The sequence below is a fragment of the Amblyomma maculatum genome, unplaced genomic scaffold, assembly GCF_055883805.1.
Source record: "Amblyomma maculatum isolate TAMU_Amacu unplaced genomic scaffold, ASM5588380v1 scaffold_13, whole genome shotgun sequence".
NCBI lineage: Eukaryota > Metazoa > Arthropoda > Arachnida > Ixodida > Ixodidae > Amblyomma > Amblyomma maculatum.
Window position 1 is genome coordinate 2195993 of NW_028146738.1, and position 18187 is coordinate 2214179.

The 18187-nt window shown below is 47.7% G+C and overlaps 1 protein-coding gene across 1 annotated transcript in view; it reads right to left on the minus strand.

The window, feature by feature from the left end:
• Window positions 1-18187, minus strand: part of LOC146172101 (frequenin-1-like) — a 254253-nt gene that overhangs the window by 54242 nt on the left and 181824 nt on the right. The window contains exon 3 of the mRNA XM_084585869.1: window positions 4163-4211. Coding sequence (XP_084441995.1) covers window positions 4163-4211 — 49 coding nt within the window. The remainder of the gene's footprint in view (window positions 1-4162; window positions 4212-18187) is intronic.

Consider the following 18187-nt stretch of genomic DNA (forward strand, 5'->3'; position numbering starts at 1 on the left):
TCTACCATCCTTGCCTAGGTTTGATAAGGTTGAATAAGTAATCCCGTCAGGACCAGGTGCAGATGAATGCCGACAAGAAGCAAGAGCGGCGTCTAATTCAGCTATTGTAAAGGGCACATCGTATTGATTATTCGGCGAAGGTAGCGCATAAACCTCTGAAGTTGATAACTGTGCCTGGTTTGTGCCCAGAACCATTTTACAAAAATCTTCAGCTACGTCAACTTCATTGCGGCGCTGATAGAGGGCCAGGACACGAAAAGGATGCCTTTCTTGCGGAGGTGTGCACAAGCTTCTCGCAACATGCCAGATACGCGACAAGGGCTTACGGGGATCAGAGATGAGCAGAACTGCCGCCAACGTTGTCGTCCTAACCTCTCCAGGTGGCGCAAATCCTTTCGTTTAGCTCGGCAAGAAAGTGCGAGATCTTACGCAGATTTCTTTCTTCTGTACTTCCTTTCAGCCCGCCGACGGATCGCGCGAAGCCGCTCGAGTTCCACGTCGATGCTGGGCACTGACGCCGGCACACAAACATAGCGAGTGTTCTCATTCAGAGAGGAAGTAATAAGGTCCTCTATTTGAGATGGTGACTGGAGGTCCATGCTGGAAGTCTCCACCGATGCCCTAAAGGCGGGCCAGTCTGTGTATTGCACACGACGCGAAGTGGCAGGTGCGAACCACTTGATGCATGCGTACGTTGGTATGTGATCACTCCCATGTGTTTCCACATCACTACACCAAGAAACAGAGGGAAGGAAGCTTCTGGAAACAAACGCCACATTTAAGCAGCTGCTGTAGGTTGTTCCGCGTAGAAACGTCGGTGAGCCGTCGTTTATATTGACGAGATCTTGCATATGCATAAAGTCTGCCAGGTCTCTTCCTCGATTGCTCATTATGGCACTACCCCACTGAGGGTGGTGAGCATTAAAGTCCCCCACAATATCATGAGGAGCCGCACAACACTGGATTGTTGAAAATAGGTATGACTTGTCCAAGCCATCCCTCGGTGGAATATAAGCGCCAATTACAGAACATACTCGTCCTTTCCGGGTTAATGTCAAACAAATGTAGTGATTCGTGTTGTGGGGCTGTAGAGCATGTCGGACGTGCGCAATGTCTTAGCGTATACACACCAGCACTTTGCTTGTTTCGTCTGCTTCTCGAGACCATAGCAGAACATATCCAGAAAGCGGAAAGCAGCCGGCATGTTGGGCTCCCAGATCACTATCACAGGAGAGCGGTACTTCTGTACCCGCTGTCGGAAGTCACTCAGCCGACCACGCAGACCTCGGGCATTCCATTGAATCACTACACTGCGGCGCAAGTGCATCGAAACAGAGGTGGCGTTAGTTTGTTGCGCCATTGTGAATTATTGCAATGCCGCCAAGAGCGGCTCAAATCGTCCAGAAACTGAACAGCAAACTTTGCTGTTTGCGTGTTGATGCTAGAGAGCAGCACCCACATTGAACGAACAAGCTGTTTCAGCATTTCTTTAATCTGTTGGCTGTCGGGGCTGTCGGAGTTTTCAGCACGTGTGGTAACCAAACTGGGATGAGGCCTGACGATGGCCTTCGATGGTAGAGCAGGCCACTCAGCATCAGAGGCGGCAGGTAATACAACAGCTCTGTCTGATCCTTGGCCTGTGACATTGTCTGTGACATTACAGCCAGAGTATTCTTGATGGGATTGGGCTCAGTCTGTTGTGGCACCTGAGCTGACGTTAACTGTAAAGTTGTCTTATCCAGGCTAGGCTTGCCTTCCGATTCCTTGTGTCGGCGTCGGGAAGGGTGCTTGCGACGACGAATAGACGCAGCCGCTTCTTGATGAGTCGAACTGTCTCGTACCATCTTCTTTAGTATAAGCCTTCTTTTCCGAATTTTAGGGCAGTCCTTAGCCGTCGCTTCATGGGCACCCGAGAAGTTAGCACACTTGACAGTCTCCGTCTGGTATGTGTCATGAGGGTGCATACCGCCGCATCGATGGTAGGATACCTAGTTTCGACATACGGCACATGTCCGATCTTGTTGCATTTGTGGCATTGAACAGGTCTTGGAACATACATTCGAACTGGATGTCTCATATAGCCCACTTTAACGTGGGATGGGAGGGATTCAGTTTCAAAGACTAATTTAACGCACTTTGAGCGGCCGAAATGATGAACATCCACAATGCGCGCCGTAGATTTGATCAGCGTGCAGAGATCGCTTTCACTTATCTCGGGGTCAACGTCAGTGATTACACCTGCAGTAGCCGTTTTTCCATGTGCAAGAAAGGAACGTACCGGCATGTTGTCAAGCGCACCAATTCCTTTCAGCTTGTCCACTGTAGCCTGGGACTTGACATCCACGGTGAGGACATTCTTCCAGGGATTAATTCTGACCTCGTCAACTTCACCGGGAACCAGCTGGTCGAAAAACTGGGTCAAGTGCCGTCTGTTTATAACATTCAGATTTGCCGTCGCCGTTGTTGGTACGAAGGCCACGGAAAAGATCCCTTGTTTTTCAGCATTCTTCATCGTTGTTTCACTCGTTATTGACGTACGGGTAGCTTCCTTTTAAGGCGACGCGACTGTACAGGCGTGTAGCTGCTGTCAGAATCCATCTCAGTCACTGTGGAAGTCCGGAAGCTACGCAATGTTGAGGTGACCCGTCGAGTACGCGCAGCCTGTTCGACGGTGGCGGATGGGCGCAGGGGTCGTGCGACCGCCATCCCGAAGGATGACGAGATAACAAATAGCTCACAGCAATAAGAAATCCAGAAATGTGGAAGAGCGCTAGCTTCAGGCGTTCGGAAACATCCACCTCTTCTTCTAACGGATTCATTTGCTTCATACCAATGAGGTAGGGTCTCCGTGGCACATAATTGACACTTTCAAACAATACTCTAAGGCGCTCTGTATACTCGTGTGGTGTCCGAGATGGGTAGTGCGTCTATGCAATGCATTTTGCAACCGCTGGTACACTAGGCTGACATGGCACTAATCATTTGCTTTTTAAAATACCTGCTTGATCACTCAGTAGCATTTTCTGGACTCCCATACAGCACTACAGATAATAAAACTAACTAGGAGAAACCTTTCCCCTCAGACTCAGCCTAACCATTTAGTAAGAGACGGTTCTTGGAAGCGACCGAAATTTACCATTTATGGTATTTTGCTAATATTTCGTCACTTACGGCGTTTCGCTTATACAACGAAAAAAACATCTGAAGGGCATGGGCAACCTCTCGGTCGAGGCGTGCTTGAGTCTGTAGCCTGGTTGTTTGCGGGTTTGCCGAATTGATGCCACATTTTTTTTTTTTATATAATGGGCCAAGCATGCTCTCTTTAACAACACAGAGGTCACATACATTTTGGAACCTCACCTCAGAAATATAAGTGATCATGTTGCTCTGCCTTATACGAGAATTTTTTTCACGAATATCTTAATGACTTCCTATGACAGGCAGTGCAATGAATGGCAGAACAATGGGTCTAAATATAACGTGTATACTCTTCATCAGAAGTATCTTGGCCCCATGTTATTCTCTGCAGCCGTATAGTGGAACACTTATAATACCCCTGAATATCTTAATCTCTGCCTGTTAAAGGAGAACCGACGCAGTTATTTTTTATTATCTTAAGGTGGTTAGGAGACGGTAACAATTTAATATGTCTCTAGAGCAAACTATGTGACCTGGAAACCTTTGACCGTGGCTGTACGCTTTTCATAAGTACTCAATAAGCGCGTTGTGGTTGCATAGTTGCTGCTCGCCTAATTTTAAAGCTACACTGTGTGCTTAAGCCTTTCAGGTGTCAGCTTGCTGCAAATGATGACGTGGAAAATCAGCGGCTACAGAAAACGTTTTGAGGGTATGGTCAATCTTCGGTTTGCGCCCACTAGCATAAAAAAAAAAAACAACTGTTCACTAATTTGCCATAGGTGTAATGACGCTTTACATAGTCCTTAAAATGTGCGTCTGCGGCCTCGAAGACAACATTTAAGAATGCAAAGTCACTGGACGCCAATACTTTTTTGTACAAACTTCAAACGTGTAAACAACAATGTTGCCAATCGGAGCAGTTCAATTTTTTTCTTCTATTTACTACACTCGAGCATTCGAAGCACGCATATCAGGGGATTTTCCTCATGGAAATGCAAAGTTCGCTCTTATTCTTTTTACTCACCTGTTCTGTGAGTTGGCCATTCGGACAGTCCTTAAGAAATCCCTTGTACCTGCAATGGAGAATCATAGAGAACCATTACTAGCTGTGCCATGCGTGATTCGTTGCTTCTGAATCGGAAATACGTAAATAATAACAGAGTAGCTAAATTTCAATTCTTAAGAAACGGCACGACACTAGAAGGCTTCCAACGCTGCTCCAAACACTACAGCGCTTAGGCTAGTCACCACGTGCCCCACTAAACAAAACGGTCCCGAAAGGATGACTCGAGCTGAAAAGAAGATACAGAAATGAACGATAAGATTAAACGGTTGAAGGGAACGAAAAGAAGAAACTGTAGAAGCCATGCGACGAGGGCTTAGTTTTTGGCGAGCACTGTAACGGCATACATAGGTTCGCGCTGTGGTGCTCAACTGAGGCAACTTAACTTGTATTGCGTATAATGCACGTTGCTAAATATTCTCCAGTTTTCCGCTTTTGCGAGTAAAGAATGGGATAGTTATTTGCATGAAAAATAAGATACATTTAATTCTTTTGCCAAATTATTGCATTCTGAATGGCAATTTGGGCACGACTGCTCAAGAAAATAAAAGGAAAGGGTCACACAAAGACTAAGCGGTCAGCAGTGAAAGAAATGGAACACAAAAGTTTAAATTTTTTCATGTTCTTATTTAAATTATGACGAAACCTTATTCTTTTAGTTTTTATTTATGCACGCATCTAACGTACATGCCACATCGCCTCTTTGATGAGCCTCTCTAGTTTTTCAATGCACTGCCTCTAAAACCCTAATCACTCAGTGAACCAAGCGAAACCAATACTTCACAACTTGTCATATTAAGAATGCAGCTCAGGAGAGACCGTAAGCCTTTGTCAAACCGAAGGCAGCTTTGCGGCCACTAAATATACAGCATGAATTGAGAGCGCGCTGAAGGCTGGAATAGCTTTTATTTCTTTTTCAAGTGATTCCTGAGTGATTTCAAGTACAGGGGCGTCCACTGTTAGCGTGAACACGCCATTAAGTGGTCGGGCTCTTCAGAGGGCTTCTGCATCCGACATGGCCGCACATCAAAGCGAAGTAAACAGGTGACGGGAAGCATTAGTGCTCAGTACACCTCACCCTCCGGCACATTACTTCGATGAACGACTTTAGAACTGCAAAACTTTTGGGAAATAAAACCATGGATCGAAGTTCGAACTTCCAAGCAGAAGATAGTCGCTTACATCGCCACATCAAGCAATATTTCAGTTCAAAATTTAGTATATTTTGAACTATTATTAAAGAAGCGTACCAATTTAGCAGCTCAAAAGCACCGAAAACCTGGTAACGTAAACCACTGTTCTGTCAAGTTATGAGTTTTGAATCTTCGCTCCTCAAAGATAACTGAATTCTTTCTTGGTTGTCCTTTGCGGATAAAGAGTAGCTTTGGCAATAAACTTTAAATGCCGCACTACAGACTTCCCCGGAGTAGCCGTAGTCGTTATGTGCCTAAGCACCAGTGTCTCACAAAGGCAACCATCTCAAGAAGTCAGCGCCTTGGGCAGGAAAAAGTATGCACGTTATTGACGAGGTTTACCTTCCACTGAGGACCTGCGCATAGAGAACACTTCAGAATTCGGCGCACTGTGCACTGAGTAATCGACAGAAATATCCAGTTATCGGGTGGAGATCATCAGCAAACCGAAACTACAGCTAAAAAGGGCTATCCTTGCAATATACGCAGCCTGGGACTGAACACGTCTTCAGTTCAGTTCAGTCGTTCAGTCATGTCCGACTCTTCGTGACCCTATGGACCATGTCACGCCACGCTTTCCGGTCTCTCACTACCTTCCTAACATCACATAACTTCATCTGCAGTGCCTCGAGGATGCCATCTAACCATCGCGTTCGCTGCCTACCCCTTCTCCGGCGACTCTCAACCTTTCCCAACATCAAATCTTTCTCCAGCGGCTCCTATCTTCTCATCAGATGACCAAAGTAGCTGAGCTTTAACTTCAGAATTTGACCCTCCAATGAGCAGTCAGGGTTTATGGTCGACAATATCGACTGATTTGATCTTCTGGCAGTCCAAGGAACTCTCAAGAGTCTTCGCCATCACCACAATTCAAACGCGTCAATTCTTCGGCGGTCAGCCTTTTTCACAGTCCAACTCTCGCATCCATACATCACAACTGGAAAGACCATAGCACGAGTTATACGGATCTTGGTTGGCAGACTAATGTCTCTGCCCTTTACTAGACGGTCAAGGCTAACCACTGCTCTCTTTCCCAGAAGCAGGCGTCTCCTAATTTCATGGCTGCAGTCTCCTTCCGAGGTAATCTTGGAGCCCAAGAAGAGAAAATCTGCCACAGCTTCCACTTCTTGTCCATTGATGCTCCAGGACTTGATAGGGCCCGACGCCATGATCTTTGTCTGTTTAATGTTCAGTTTAAGCCCAAACTTCTCACTCTCTTCTTGTACGCGCATCAGAAGTCTCTTGAGTTCCACTTCACTTTCTGCCATTAAAGTGGTATCATCCGCATATATAAGGTTGTTGATACGTTTTCCAGCAATCTTCACTCCAGCTTAAGACTCGTCCAGACCGGCCTTCCTCATGATGCACTCTGCATATAGGTTGAATAGGCAGGGCGACAGTATGCAGCCTTGCCTCACTCCTTCTTAGCTGCACCAAATGCAAAACGTGGAGCACGACCGGCGAAGTTTCCGTATCTATGGATAGTCAACAAGCAATACAGACAAAACATTGCTCTTTTAAGCTACAGCTTTGAGCAAACAGCTAAGCAAGTTGCTCGAGGAGAGTAATGTGATATTGACAGAGTCTGAACTCCAAGCCACCTCGATATTCTGCTTCTCGTTGTTCGATGTTATCTGCCTTTAGCGCAAGCGACTTCCTCTATGCCACGCCACCATTTTTTTTGTCATGCCGCCTGGTGGATTCGCCGTACACCACGCTCGCGGACTTCGCCCGTACTCGTCCACATGGCGTATGTGTATGGTGCATTAACCTAGGTTAAATGATAGGACGGCGCAAATGGAACATGATGAAGACGGTGTTCAGTGCGCAGCGTAACGGTGTCTTGAAGTTGGAACTAATTGGCCACGAAGTTCACTACAAAGCGCGAGAGTGAGCTGTAGCATTACACGAGGCGTGATCGGCGATAGCATAGTGCTCTCGTGCCTGTGCGAGGAAAGCTGATCTGTTAGTACTGGCTTCGAAACCTAGTCGCAACAATATTTTCTGCGGCGCAGCTTTGACGAAGCACAGATGTTACTGGTGCATGCGCAGTATCTAGCTTGCGCCGATGATGGTTTGGTTTAGTTTGGGGGTTTAATGTCCCAAAGCAACTCAAGCTCTGAGATACGCGTTGAGGGCGCCGGAAATTTCGAGCACCATCAAACGGGCGCCTTGCTGCCGCGGCCGCGATTCGATCCCGCATACTTGGGCACAGTAGTCGAGAGCCCTAACCACTGCACCACCACAGCGGGGCCTAGTGCAGATGAATGGTCTTTAAGAATGAAGATGACGATGTTTGCTGCACAACGCGAGAGTTCAAGGTCAAATGTTTCGAGCCAAATGACATTGAGGATTCGCATAGGAGACAGATCTCAGACTCTCAAAAGTAAATTGGGTAGCAAAAAAGAAAGCTCTGCCTGCGCCTGTCTCGTCGGCCTTCTATGTTAATCGGAGATGTTACCTTCTCTCAGTAAGTGCAAAAAATATTGTTAACAAATCTCATTTTGAGCATGCTGAGTCATCACTATTCAAAAATGAAGGAATTGTGTTTTTCACTGACCGGTGTTAAATTTATAGTGAAATGTATCGGTAACGTCGACTGGACCAGCAGCCCTGATTTGCATTGTCGCTACTGCTGCATCGCAGCCGACGGCAAGCATGTCTCTGTCGCAACGTTTGGTTCAGCGGTTTCTATCTAAAGCCTGCACAAAGAAGGGCTGAGTGCACAGCTTAACGCGGGCGCTTCGATGCATGGTTGAGAAAAGCACCATTCCCGGCACACTGGCTGCTCCAAAGTAAAATGAAGGCTTAATTAAGAGCCGCATCCCAAGGAGTGTTCAATTACAGTTGCAAGATCAATTGCCCAGGACACCTCAGCACTGCAATGGCGCCACTGAATCTTATGGGGTGGAGGTAGGAGTCAATTTTTGATGGACGCGTGCAGCCAAAGAGAGCTGGGGTACAGCAGCAAACGGAATACGTTGCAGTCACGATTGGATACCAAGCGGTGAAGACAGCATATCGAGCGGTAACAAATGCGGAAGTAGGTGCGTGCTTGCACTGTTATTACGCGCTGAAGAATCCGAGGCGAGTGAATTTGTTCCGAAGTCCCGCACAACGCCAACAGCGCTCGCTTTGGAGTTAAAAGGGCGCAATAGTAATAACACAACTTATCTGCCTATCGACATTGGCGCATTTGTGCTCAAAACTACGTTTTAGCTATCAGTGCCATAGCTCGCATTGCAGCTCGATTTCAACGTTGTTACAGATGCGCAATGTGTGTCACTTTTCAGGTGTTCAGAGAACAAAAGGGTTTTACATCTCTGATTAGCGCACGCGCCGAAGATCGTTCGCGGAATTCATTCCGGCCAAGGCGAGCAGGCTCGATAGAAAACTTGAAGTACACGTCGAACGAAGACCGCCCATGCCCGCAGAAAAGAGTCGTGCGTTCGAGCACGACCGTTTAAGTTTGAGAGTAGCCATGTTCTCTGCCTTTCACTCTCAATTTTATGAATTGGAAACATGTCCATCACTCACGATGCTAGCGCGTAATGATTCGCGCAGCTCCATATTTTATGGCGTTCGCCTGAACAACGACTGGAAAAGCTCTGAAACTTCGCCTATGATTTTAATGCAGAAGAAGCATTACTACCTGCATTCTTGGATTTCGCCGGGGTGGCTCTAAAGCCGGGTTCAAGTAACCGCTTGAAAACATTGCTGGTGGTTTAGCTACGGTTGAACCTAGTGTGTACGCGAGAGCTTCAGTCTCGTCCCTCTCATCGGGCTCAATATGCTGCCGCTATGTCCTGGCGCACTACGCGCCCCTCTTTCTATACTCAGTCACAATGTGACGTAGAATATCACGTGACACCGAACCATATGCCCACGTCAATCTTCATCGTTTTGACCTTTGACCTTAACCTTTGTTACCATAGGGTGCGACACCATAGCGACACCACAAGTACGGTTCGACCTCTGGCTCACTTGAAGGCCATATTAATGTGCACGGAAACCTTGGTTTTACATCGCGTAATGAAGCTATCGCTTCAAAACAAACCCGCCGCTAATGGCTTTCGAACCCAGCCCGAGACAAATACAACAGCTTAGCTGGCATGCGCAGTTGCCGCATCCTGCACGTGCATGTTTCTGCACGTGCTGAGCTGCCTTTCGATCACGCTGCGCTTTGGATGTCGTCGTCTTCATCGCCTTTGTTTCCTCCGATGACAGAGTGGCATTAACGTCGTTTATTAGGTCTCCTCTGTCCCAATAAAAGCCTAAAGCACCCGCTATACATTTACCTAAATAGGAAGGACGAGGCAAAGCAATTATAAACGAAGCAAAACTTAGATAAACGAGGGCTGAATGTGCCGAGCATAGCCAAAAAAGCCGTGACATTTTTCTGTACGTTGTATGCGTACTTTGCCATCCATGATTTTCGCCTTTGCGCAGAGCATGTGCCGTAATATTTTTTTTAAAGCCATTTAAACTGGTTGCTATCTGTACAGAAGTCCAACTGAAAGCTGTGAGTCCACAGCAAATAAAAACATTCGGGGACAAATAGATGCCGGGACACTGTACTATATATATAGTAGAGGCACTGAGGGTGCTTTTTATCCCCGTTTTCACGGTGCCTCCCCGGCACCGCAGGCAGCCGATTTCTCCCACATCCTTATATTCATATTACAGCGAGCCTGGCTACGTAACGTGCCTGATCGGGAAAAAGTGCGTCGAAAGTAAGCACCTCGTCTCAAACTCTCGTTGCGGGTAGATTGGGCAGCGTCAGGTAATCGCTTTCTTTTAGTTATAAACGTATGAGCGGCAGGCCTGTTTCGTCGAAGAATTGCTTCATGTTTACTGTTAGAATATATGCAGCTTTGGGGCTTTTTTTTTTCGCCTCCCTTAATGCCAGTTTGAAGGGAACCATTGCTTCACGGGTAGCTCCAGCGCACCGAGAACAAGGCGCATAACGAAAAATGGCCCTGCAATATCAGAATTTTCACATATATTACACTTTTTTCTGAATAGAGCGCTCACATACAAAAGGAAATGATTTGCGGTTTATAATGTAACTTTATTTAAGGTCGAGATAACGCACCAGGCGCTCTAAATTTTGCATTTTCTACTCCCTACCGGCGATAATCCCTCCAAATATGGGACTGAACATTCGGCAGCAGGAAGGCGCCTCTAAGCTCGGTATTATGCGTCCGTTTTCCTCTTTTGCGTTTCTAATGAAAACATTTTCCCTCAAAATGCTCCACCGTCGGGCTGCTGTTATTACTTCTAACGAGGTTCATAGAGTGAAACGTCGAACTTGTAAGAAAAAAGCATATATAAAGGGGCCGTACGGCACTGATATCTAAAGTACCCATATTGAGAGTGCATCTTCCAATACCAAGGCTCCATTGACGGTTGAATGCATCAAGAACCATAGCTGATTAATTTAAAGAAGAAATGTTAAAGCAAAATGCGAAATAAAAGAGACGAAGTTCGTAAAAAAATGTTGACTGAAGCCCCCTAATCCGTCGCGATTGGAAATACGCGGCAGGCTATTACTGAAAAGCCGGAAGATCTGAGCAGGCTGAATGGCGCCCCGTCATATGGACGCGCTCTAAAGCCGTTAAGCGCTCCCTCTAGTGCGTGTTGCGCGCAATTTGCTACCGGGAAAAAAAATGTTATAGATAAAAACCTGACCTATGCTTTCATGTAGGATGTGAAGGTAGAAATTGGAGAAGCTCGGAAATTTTTCGTACTCTGAGCATTCGAGGGGCGACTCGAAAATACTCGCTGGCAGAAAAATGAACGGGCACCGGAGCCTTGCGACAAGAAGGGTGCTCGTAATGCAGCTCAAAACTTTTTCTTCAGGCGCACGAAGTGCTTGGCAGCTGTCGAGATCACTGCTAAAATACATGGCTTTAATAATAGCTGAACTTCAATGCATAAGAAACACTGTTATTACTACTTGAAAATGAGCCCAGTCAGTTTGCCCCATGCACAAAGTACAAAAAAAAATCGCTAAAAACCAGTCGCTGCATTTATCTCTCTTCAACAGGAAAGCGACTCAGGTCCCAAGTTTTCATTTAGAAGCGTTTGTGCATTTCCCCAGATTTCCGAGTCATATATTAGTAAAAACCGCCATTTGGAAATAGTGGGCACCTCCATCGGCTAGGACGGGAATGGCCAAGATCTAGCGCCTTGTGAGTGCTGATATTTTATCGTCTCAAATGTAGCAAGAGAAAGCACGCCCAACACTTCACAGTTAATCTGTGTTCTGATTATGCACGCTAGCAGGGAGGCCGCAGAAAAACATTGGCGCAGAATGACAAGTAAAGGAATTCTGCTTATTATCAGTACTGGAGAGCACTTCGTAAGTTGGCACATGTGTGCCTGGTTAGTTGCTGCCACTAATCTGGCCAGTAACAGCAAGAGGTAAATGTGAAAACCACTTACGAGATGTGGTTTTTAAGCCTTTTAATCGCATTTTTAGCGTGATAACAGTACCAATCGTACTTGGCGAAAATTATGGGGGAGACTTGACCTCCGCCTTTACGGGTATGACGACATAGCGAAAGCGAACACTGGACATATAAAGGCCCGCTTTAACCGAGCCGCATGAACGTGCCTGCGTGGCGAAGATGTAGCGTGCCAGATTCGGCATCGAAGAGAAATAGAAGATTGATACTTATCCCACCTTCCCACCTCAAAAAGAGCAACCTGAGTAGAGAGCTCATGCTGAACATTATGATATCATGTGGTGTCTTTAAATCGCGCAAACCATCGAAGATTCTGTGCACGGTCATGCGACCTGCCAGCGCCACCACGCTCGTGATTTTTCACCCACAACGCCGATGTAGGATTTTCTGCCTAACGTGCCTATGATGCTCTCACGTTAAAATTCCGGCGTTGGCTGTGTAAAGAATCAGTGCGTAAATCGTTCACCTTTAAGAGGCACCACCTACCATCTCGCTACCCCCAACACTGCTTTTGCTAAGGGACCACCCACACACCCCAGCTGCCTCCACCCTCCACGAGGAAGTCCACAGAGCTGAGAAATGCAAGAGCGAGAAAGGGGCCGGAAGGCTGGCTGCTCTCAAGAAGCAAATCTCACCCTCGTAGCTACGGAGCTGCCCATCCACTGCCGGCAGCCTGTGCTGACCGCCCCACACCCCCTGCGATGACCTCCATTCACATGAAGCCACACTCTCATCCGCACATCTGCACCTTCCACAAATGCATGTCATCAATCGCTAGCCTTATGTCTCATTTTACAGTAAAAACATCCTTGGGGCTGAAATCGTGAAAATAGCCATGGATGGTGAATTAAATTGATCGCATGCGCTTCTATGTTTTATGATCGCACTTACTGCTCTTTGTGTCTTCTGAGCGGGGTCCTGCCATGAGTTAAGCGGCAGGAGAGCACACAGGCAAAGGAGTGAACTAAAGGGCATTCGTTCGAGAATTCGCTTTTCTGCTGTAGAAAAGACCAGCGGAAACTAGCATCGCAGAATCGAATCGTACTCGGCTGTACATGGATCTCCGAAAGGTTCATGACTAGAGCTATGTTTTACAAATTTTTAGCAGCTAAAATCTGAAACGCATCGTATTTTTTCTATTTCGCAGTAATTGACTTAGCGTGCCCGTTTTAGGCATTGGCGGTTTACACTGTTTACAGCAGCCTACGACGAAAAAGAAACTAGCATGGGGCCATAAACTGATATAAACATTCCCCAAATATGTGCAAACAACGCAAGGTTAGGTAGCCACCTGTACATGCACTGCCACAACCAGCCGGGGTCATTTCTTAATACCCGATTACAAAAGGGTCGTCGTAAAGTGAAGCAATGAGACGGCGGACGCTATCGACAGCTAAAATAAAATCGGCGGGAGCAAAAAGAGAATGCTGACGCAATTCACCGCGCCATGGGCTCACGCCTTCGCTAGGCGGGTCTCATGACGCGCAGTCGATGAGCAACGGGTTCGGCCCCCTGGCCCGGAAGAGTGTCTAACGATCCGGTCATCAGGCGCGAGCCGCGCTCATTGCATGCGCCTGCCAGTGACAGCAGGACGCAAGTTCGATGCGCTCGCCGCCGACGCCCATCGGTGCCACGCATGCCTCCGCTCTCGGCAATCAGTCTTCCCAAAAGCCTCCGCGAGAACGACAGACGAGCGCCTGGCTTTCTTCGTGCCTCTCCCGAAGCCATCGTGCCCCAGCACTGATGAGTCCATTTAAAACGGCCATAGAGCGCGCAATGGCGAGGAGCATTAAGCCGCTACAGCTGAGGGAATCCGTGCCTAATGGCCGAGAAACTTGGAACGACGCAAACTGGAGTGAGCGCGGTGACACTGGCGACATGTACACGCACGCTCGTGGAAGGGCCGTCTGAGTTTCTTCACTCTGCCTGACCTAGGTGGCCAGAAATGAGTGGAACTAGCTGGAACCAAAGTTTTTGGGTGCTAGGAAATGTATACGCTCTCCAGGCTTATGGAAGACGGGACACGGAATATGAAAATTAACACACTAGACTGACGGTATACAACCTTCGCCCTGCTTTTGCATTGTGTGCGAAGAGAAAATGACATACAGCACGGATAAAACCTCAACAGCCGAAAAATAGCAACTGGACGAACGAAACAGATGGAGTGAAATTTTATTTGCATGCACTATTAGTGTCAAAGCGAATGCGGTCTACACAATGCCACAATGGCGTTGTTGAATCAATCAATCAATCAATCAGACCACTCAATCGTCACGATAATTTTAAGTAAAGAAATAATAGCGGATATCAGACGTTAAGGAAAACGTATCATCCGAGCTCACAGCGAACGCGTCTTTTGAACCCACAGCGATCTTTGGAGCACTCGGTTAGTCCCCAAAAAGCGCTACTTTGACGCTTGGTGCACTCCAGCGTTGACTCGACCTTGTGTCCGTATGGCCGTCACTCGCTCTGCTACTGTCTTAGAGAGGGTTTACTCCCAGGTACACACTGCTTCTGATGAGATACTCTCCAGACCATATGACAAGACACTTTACCGACAGATTGACTCAGGCCGCACCACGTGTTGAATAATGCATTTCCTCGCTAACGACTTCTTTCTAGCCCGCCACTGCAATCGTATTCACATACGCCGGCCTAGTTGGGCCACTTCCGCTCTGCATAAACTACCCCCTTCACACGCAAGCACACACACAAACGCGCACACGGCATAAATAAAGAGCGGGAAACAGCGATGAAAAAAAAAAGTTACTATAAGGGTCCTCACAATGGCACTGCGCTGGTGCTACTACTGCTCGAAGCAAGGCCCTCCTCTCTTGCGGAGAGGCTCGCCGCGCAGTCGTTTCCTACATGGCAGAACAAGACTCGCAAACCACATGAGAACTGTTTTCGGACAGCGGAAAGGAGGCCTCCCTCCAGTGCCCCTGCCGCTCCGGAACCCCACATCGCCGGAGGAAGCCCACATCACGCGCAAATACAAGAGCCGGCGACAGATGCGACGGGATCAGTTTTGTTCGTTGCTTGTTTTGTGAGGCAGCGCGAAAACAACAGAGGAAATAGGAATGTGGCAAGCCCGCTATTCTGTTCTTTTCTTTCTACCCCTTTCATTGTCAACCTTGTTCACTTTACTCCATTCCGCCTCATCCGTTACGGAGACGAGCGAGGACTTCGGCAAACCGCCTGGTACATAAGGACGCGCGCGAAAGTACCGTCCTCTGTCGACCAGCCGAGGAAACAAGAGCCGCTGACGATTCCTCGTGATACGCTCCAAAGAACAAACCGCAACGGGGATGGATGAATCGCAATGCACGAGGAGGGAATTGAAAGAGACAAAGCAAGCGGAAATGGATTGAGTAAGCAAAAGGCCGCGTCCCTCTCGTGGGCGGTGCGGCATAATCGCGTTAGAGTGAGCGACATTTATTTGCCGTGCATGCACCCGAACGGAGAGATGAAACGTCTGTCGGGATTCCAGTTGTTCGAGCCCTGTCGTGCGATATAACAATGGCTGAGGAGAATGAGGAGTTTACTCTGTCCGGCCATCCGTCTGCGGCCCCCGTGAAATTCAATTCTTTTCCTTTCTTTTCACTGCGAAACATTGGAGCCTCACGTGCGCTTGGTCCCGGAGCACGCTGGTTGTCAAGACTGAATAGCACGGGACTAGCAGCCCTGCGACGCCTGCATTTCTATATGTGTAGTCGTGGAAACCAAAGGCAACACTTACATGACTATAGGTGCACTGCCTACACCTACGTGGCAGCGAATCTACTGTATGGCCAGAAACGCTGCAGAAACGATCTCCAAAGCGAACAACAGCGAGAAGACTAGACGTCTAAACTACAACACAGAATTTCAGCTTCCTCCTTGTTGTCCAGATTGAGACTTCGCATCAAAAATAAACTACATAACCTCATATTAGACGCATGGAGATGTGTGGGACATTAGATAATTTCACGAAATCGACACGCAGCACCTCTTGAGGATCGGGAGTGAGCGGAACCCTTTGTGTGTTCCTTTGCGAGCGCATTCATACAGTGTCTTAAGAGATTTTCTAAGAAAGTTTCGGCGATTTTCACGTCATAACGCCACGCCCCGTTGCAGTCCAGCAAATGAACCCGAGTGCTTGGCAGATTAGAGCTTCGTGCTGCTGCGTACAAAGCACTTTCGGACTTCATCCCCAGAGCGTCAAAGCAAAAAAAAAAAAAAAAAAAAGCAGCATTGCCTTTTTGTATGCCAGTGAGATAGAAATCACGCGAGTTATTTCATTGCGCTTCCCCACGGTTGGCGGCTGAAAGAGAAGGCAGCTTTCAGTGCAAGAACTACGGATTGGGGCAAGCCAGTCACGGAGCCAGTGGTCGTCCAGATAAGGCTCCAGATAAGGCTCTTAATTTATAGCTTTATGTTCATTTAATCCAAAGACTAGGGTGATAATCATGGCTGACCATAATTATTGCGCCCGGGATGCAACCGCAACGCTCGCAAATTTGCACCCCGTCCTTACCGACCTGCAACGAGGAGGACTGACCGCTTTGTTTTTCTCCTCTCCGCGTTTTATACTTTTGCCTTTGCGCTTGTTTATTATAAAAGCTCGGGTTTCCCGATCACTAAAATAAATCATTAAAGTGAAGCCCCAGCAGTGTCATGAGAAGAACGCATTTGAGAAAGTCGGAGCCGCAGGGTAAGAGAAAAAGTAAATCTGCGAGGCAGGTGGAATTAGCTCACTGTAGAGGTAGGTTCACAAGCAAGACTCGATCAACATTGCACATAATCTGTTTTTCTCCTCGTAATTAGATTGTGGGCAAGTGAAAACAGAAACAGAGCCCACGTCTGCTGACCGCCCCGTCGAAATCACGCCGCAACGTACAGCCGTGAGAAGGCTTATCTCGACGCTCTCGAGATAACTCGAGATCAAGTTGGCTGTGCAGAGAAAATACAGCAGAATTGTACGGCAGGTATTAGGTTTCACACTTAGAGCTTGCGCTGAAGCGGAGCTGCACAGCTAGGAATGAGCACATTGCCTTTAACATGACAGGATTTCGTTGTTCGCAGAGGTGAGAAAGCAGGTGAAAGGCGTTGTACAACGTGAATGCAATAGCAACGACAGCTGATTGGATTATTTCGCTTATCAAAACGCACCTTCCGCTTCTATAGGAAATTTTGTTATGTCAGCAGAATGCGGAAAGCCGAACAAAAAAGGAAAATTTGCAAAAAAAAAAAAGGCAGGTGGGGTTGCGCCTGGCTCCCAAACAGTCTGGCCAAGGAGCGCTACACCGGACGGTTCATTGGGCGCATGCGCGAAATCTCGCTGATGTGGCCACTGCATGTGTTCCGCCATACGGCGCTTATCGACTCGGCGATCGAAGCTCGTGTGTTCAGGTAGCAAAAAAAAAAAAAAATGCCGACGACTACGTTACTTCCTAACGCGTAATTTGAGCCCAGCTCATTAGCTGTTTCACCTTTCCGATAGAATAAGCCAAAGATTTTAGCAGAGAGAGAGAGAAAACTCTATTTCAAAAAGAAAAAGAAAAGAGAAAGGAAAAAAGAAAAAAAAAGAAAAAAAAAAGGGGGGGGGGAGGGCAGTGAGTGGAGTCTTCATTTCAAGACCCAAGTGGCCTGGGCTGCCGCTCTTGCCTGAGTTACCAGCCTACATGTATGTACAATTACAGATGTATGTTACGAGCAAGACATGTATGTACAATTACAGATAACTTTTTCATTTTTCACAATTATTATCAACAAACGCTCCACTAGCAGTTCTTGACTCTCATGAAGGAAGCTATACGATCGGGGAAAGGAAGAGAGCAATTCAGTTATCGGCAGGTTGAGGAGGCAGCGCGTAGGCCCATAGGAACGTTGCGCGGCGAATAGATAGCAGCCACTGTCTGATGCCGCGCCGCTGGCACCGCTAGCGAGTCATGTCAACGTAGCTCTGCGTTTCGGCTTCGGATGCACGCACCGCGAGAAAGAGGGAGGGGGGGGGGGGGGGTACACATAGTGGCGAACGGTGGCTGCAGGAGCGCGCGCAGCAATCTGAGAACACGCCCTGTCGCTGCCACGGAGGAAGAGGGAAGGGGGGGAGGAGCGTGCGCTGTCCCAGCTGCGGAGCTGGTTACGAGGGACAACGACAACGGCGACGGCGAAGCGAAACGCGAGAACGGGCCCGAAAGCGCTGCACTCTAAACATTGGGAGGCTGTACAGCTGCCCAAGTCTAACTAGATAACAGCCCACGACGGCCACCTTTTCTGTGCTCCTGCGCGTTTCAAAGAACCTGGGAAAACAGAGTCTAAGGGAGGCCTACAAAGAT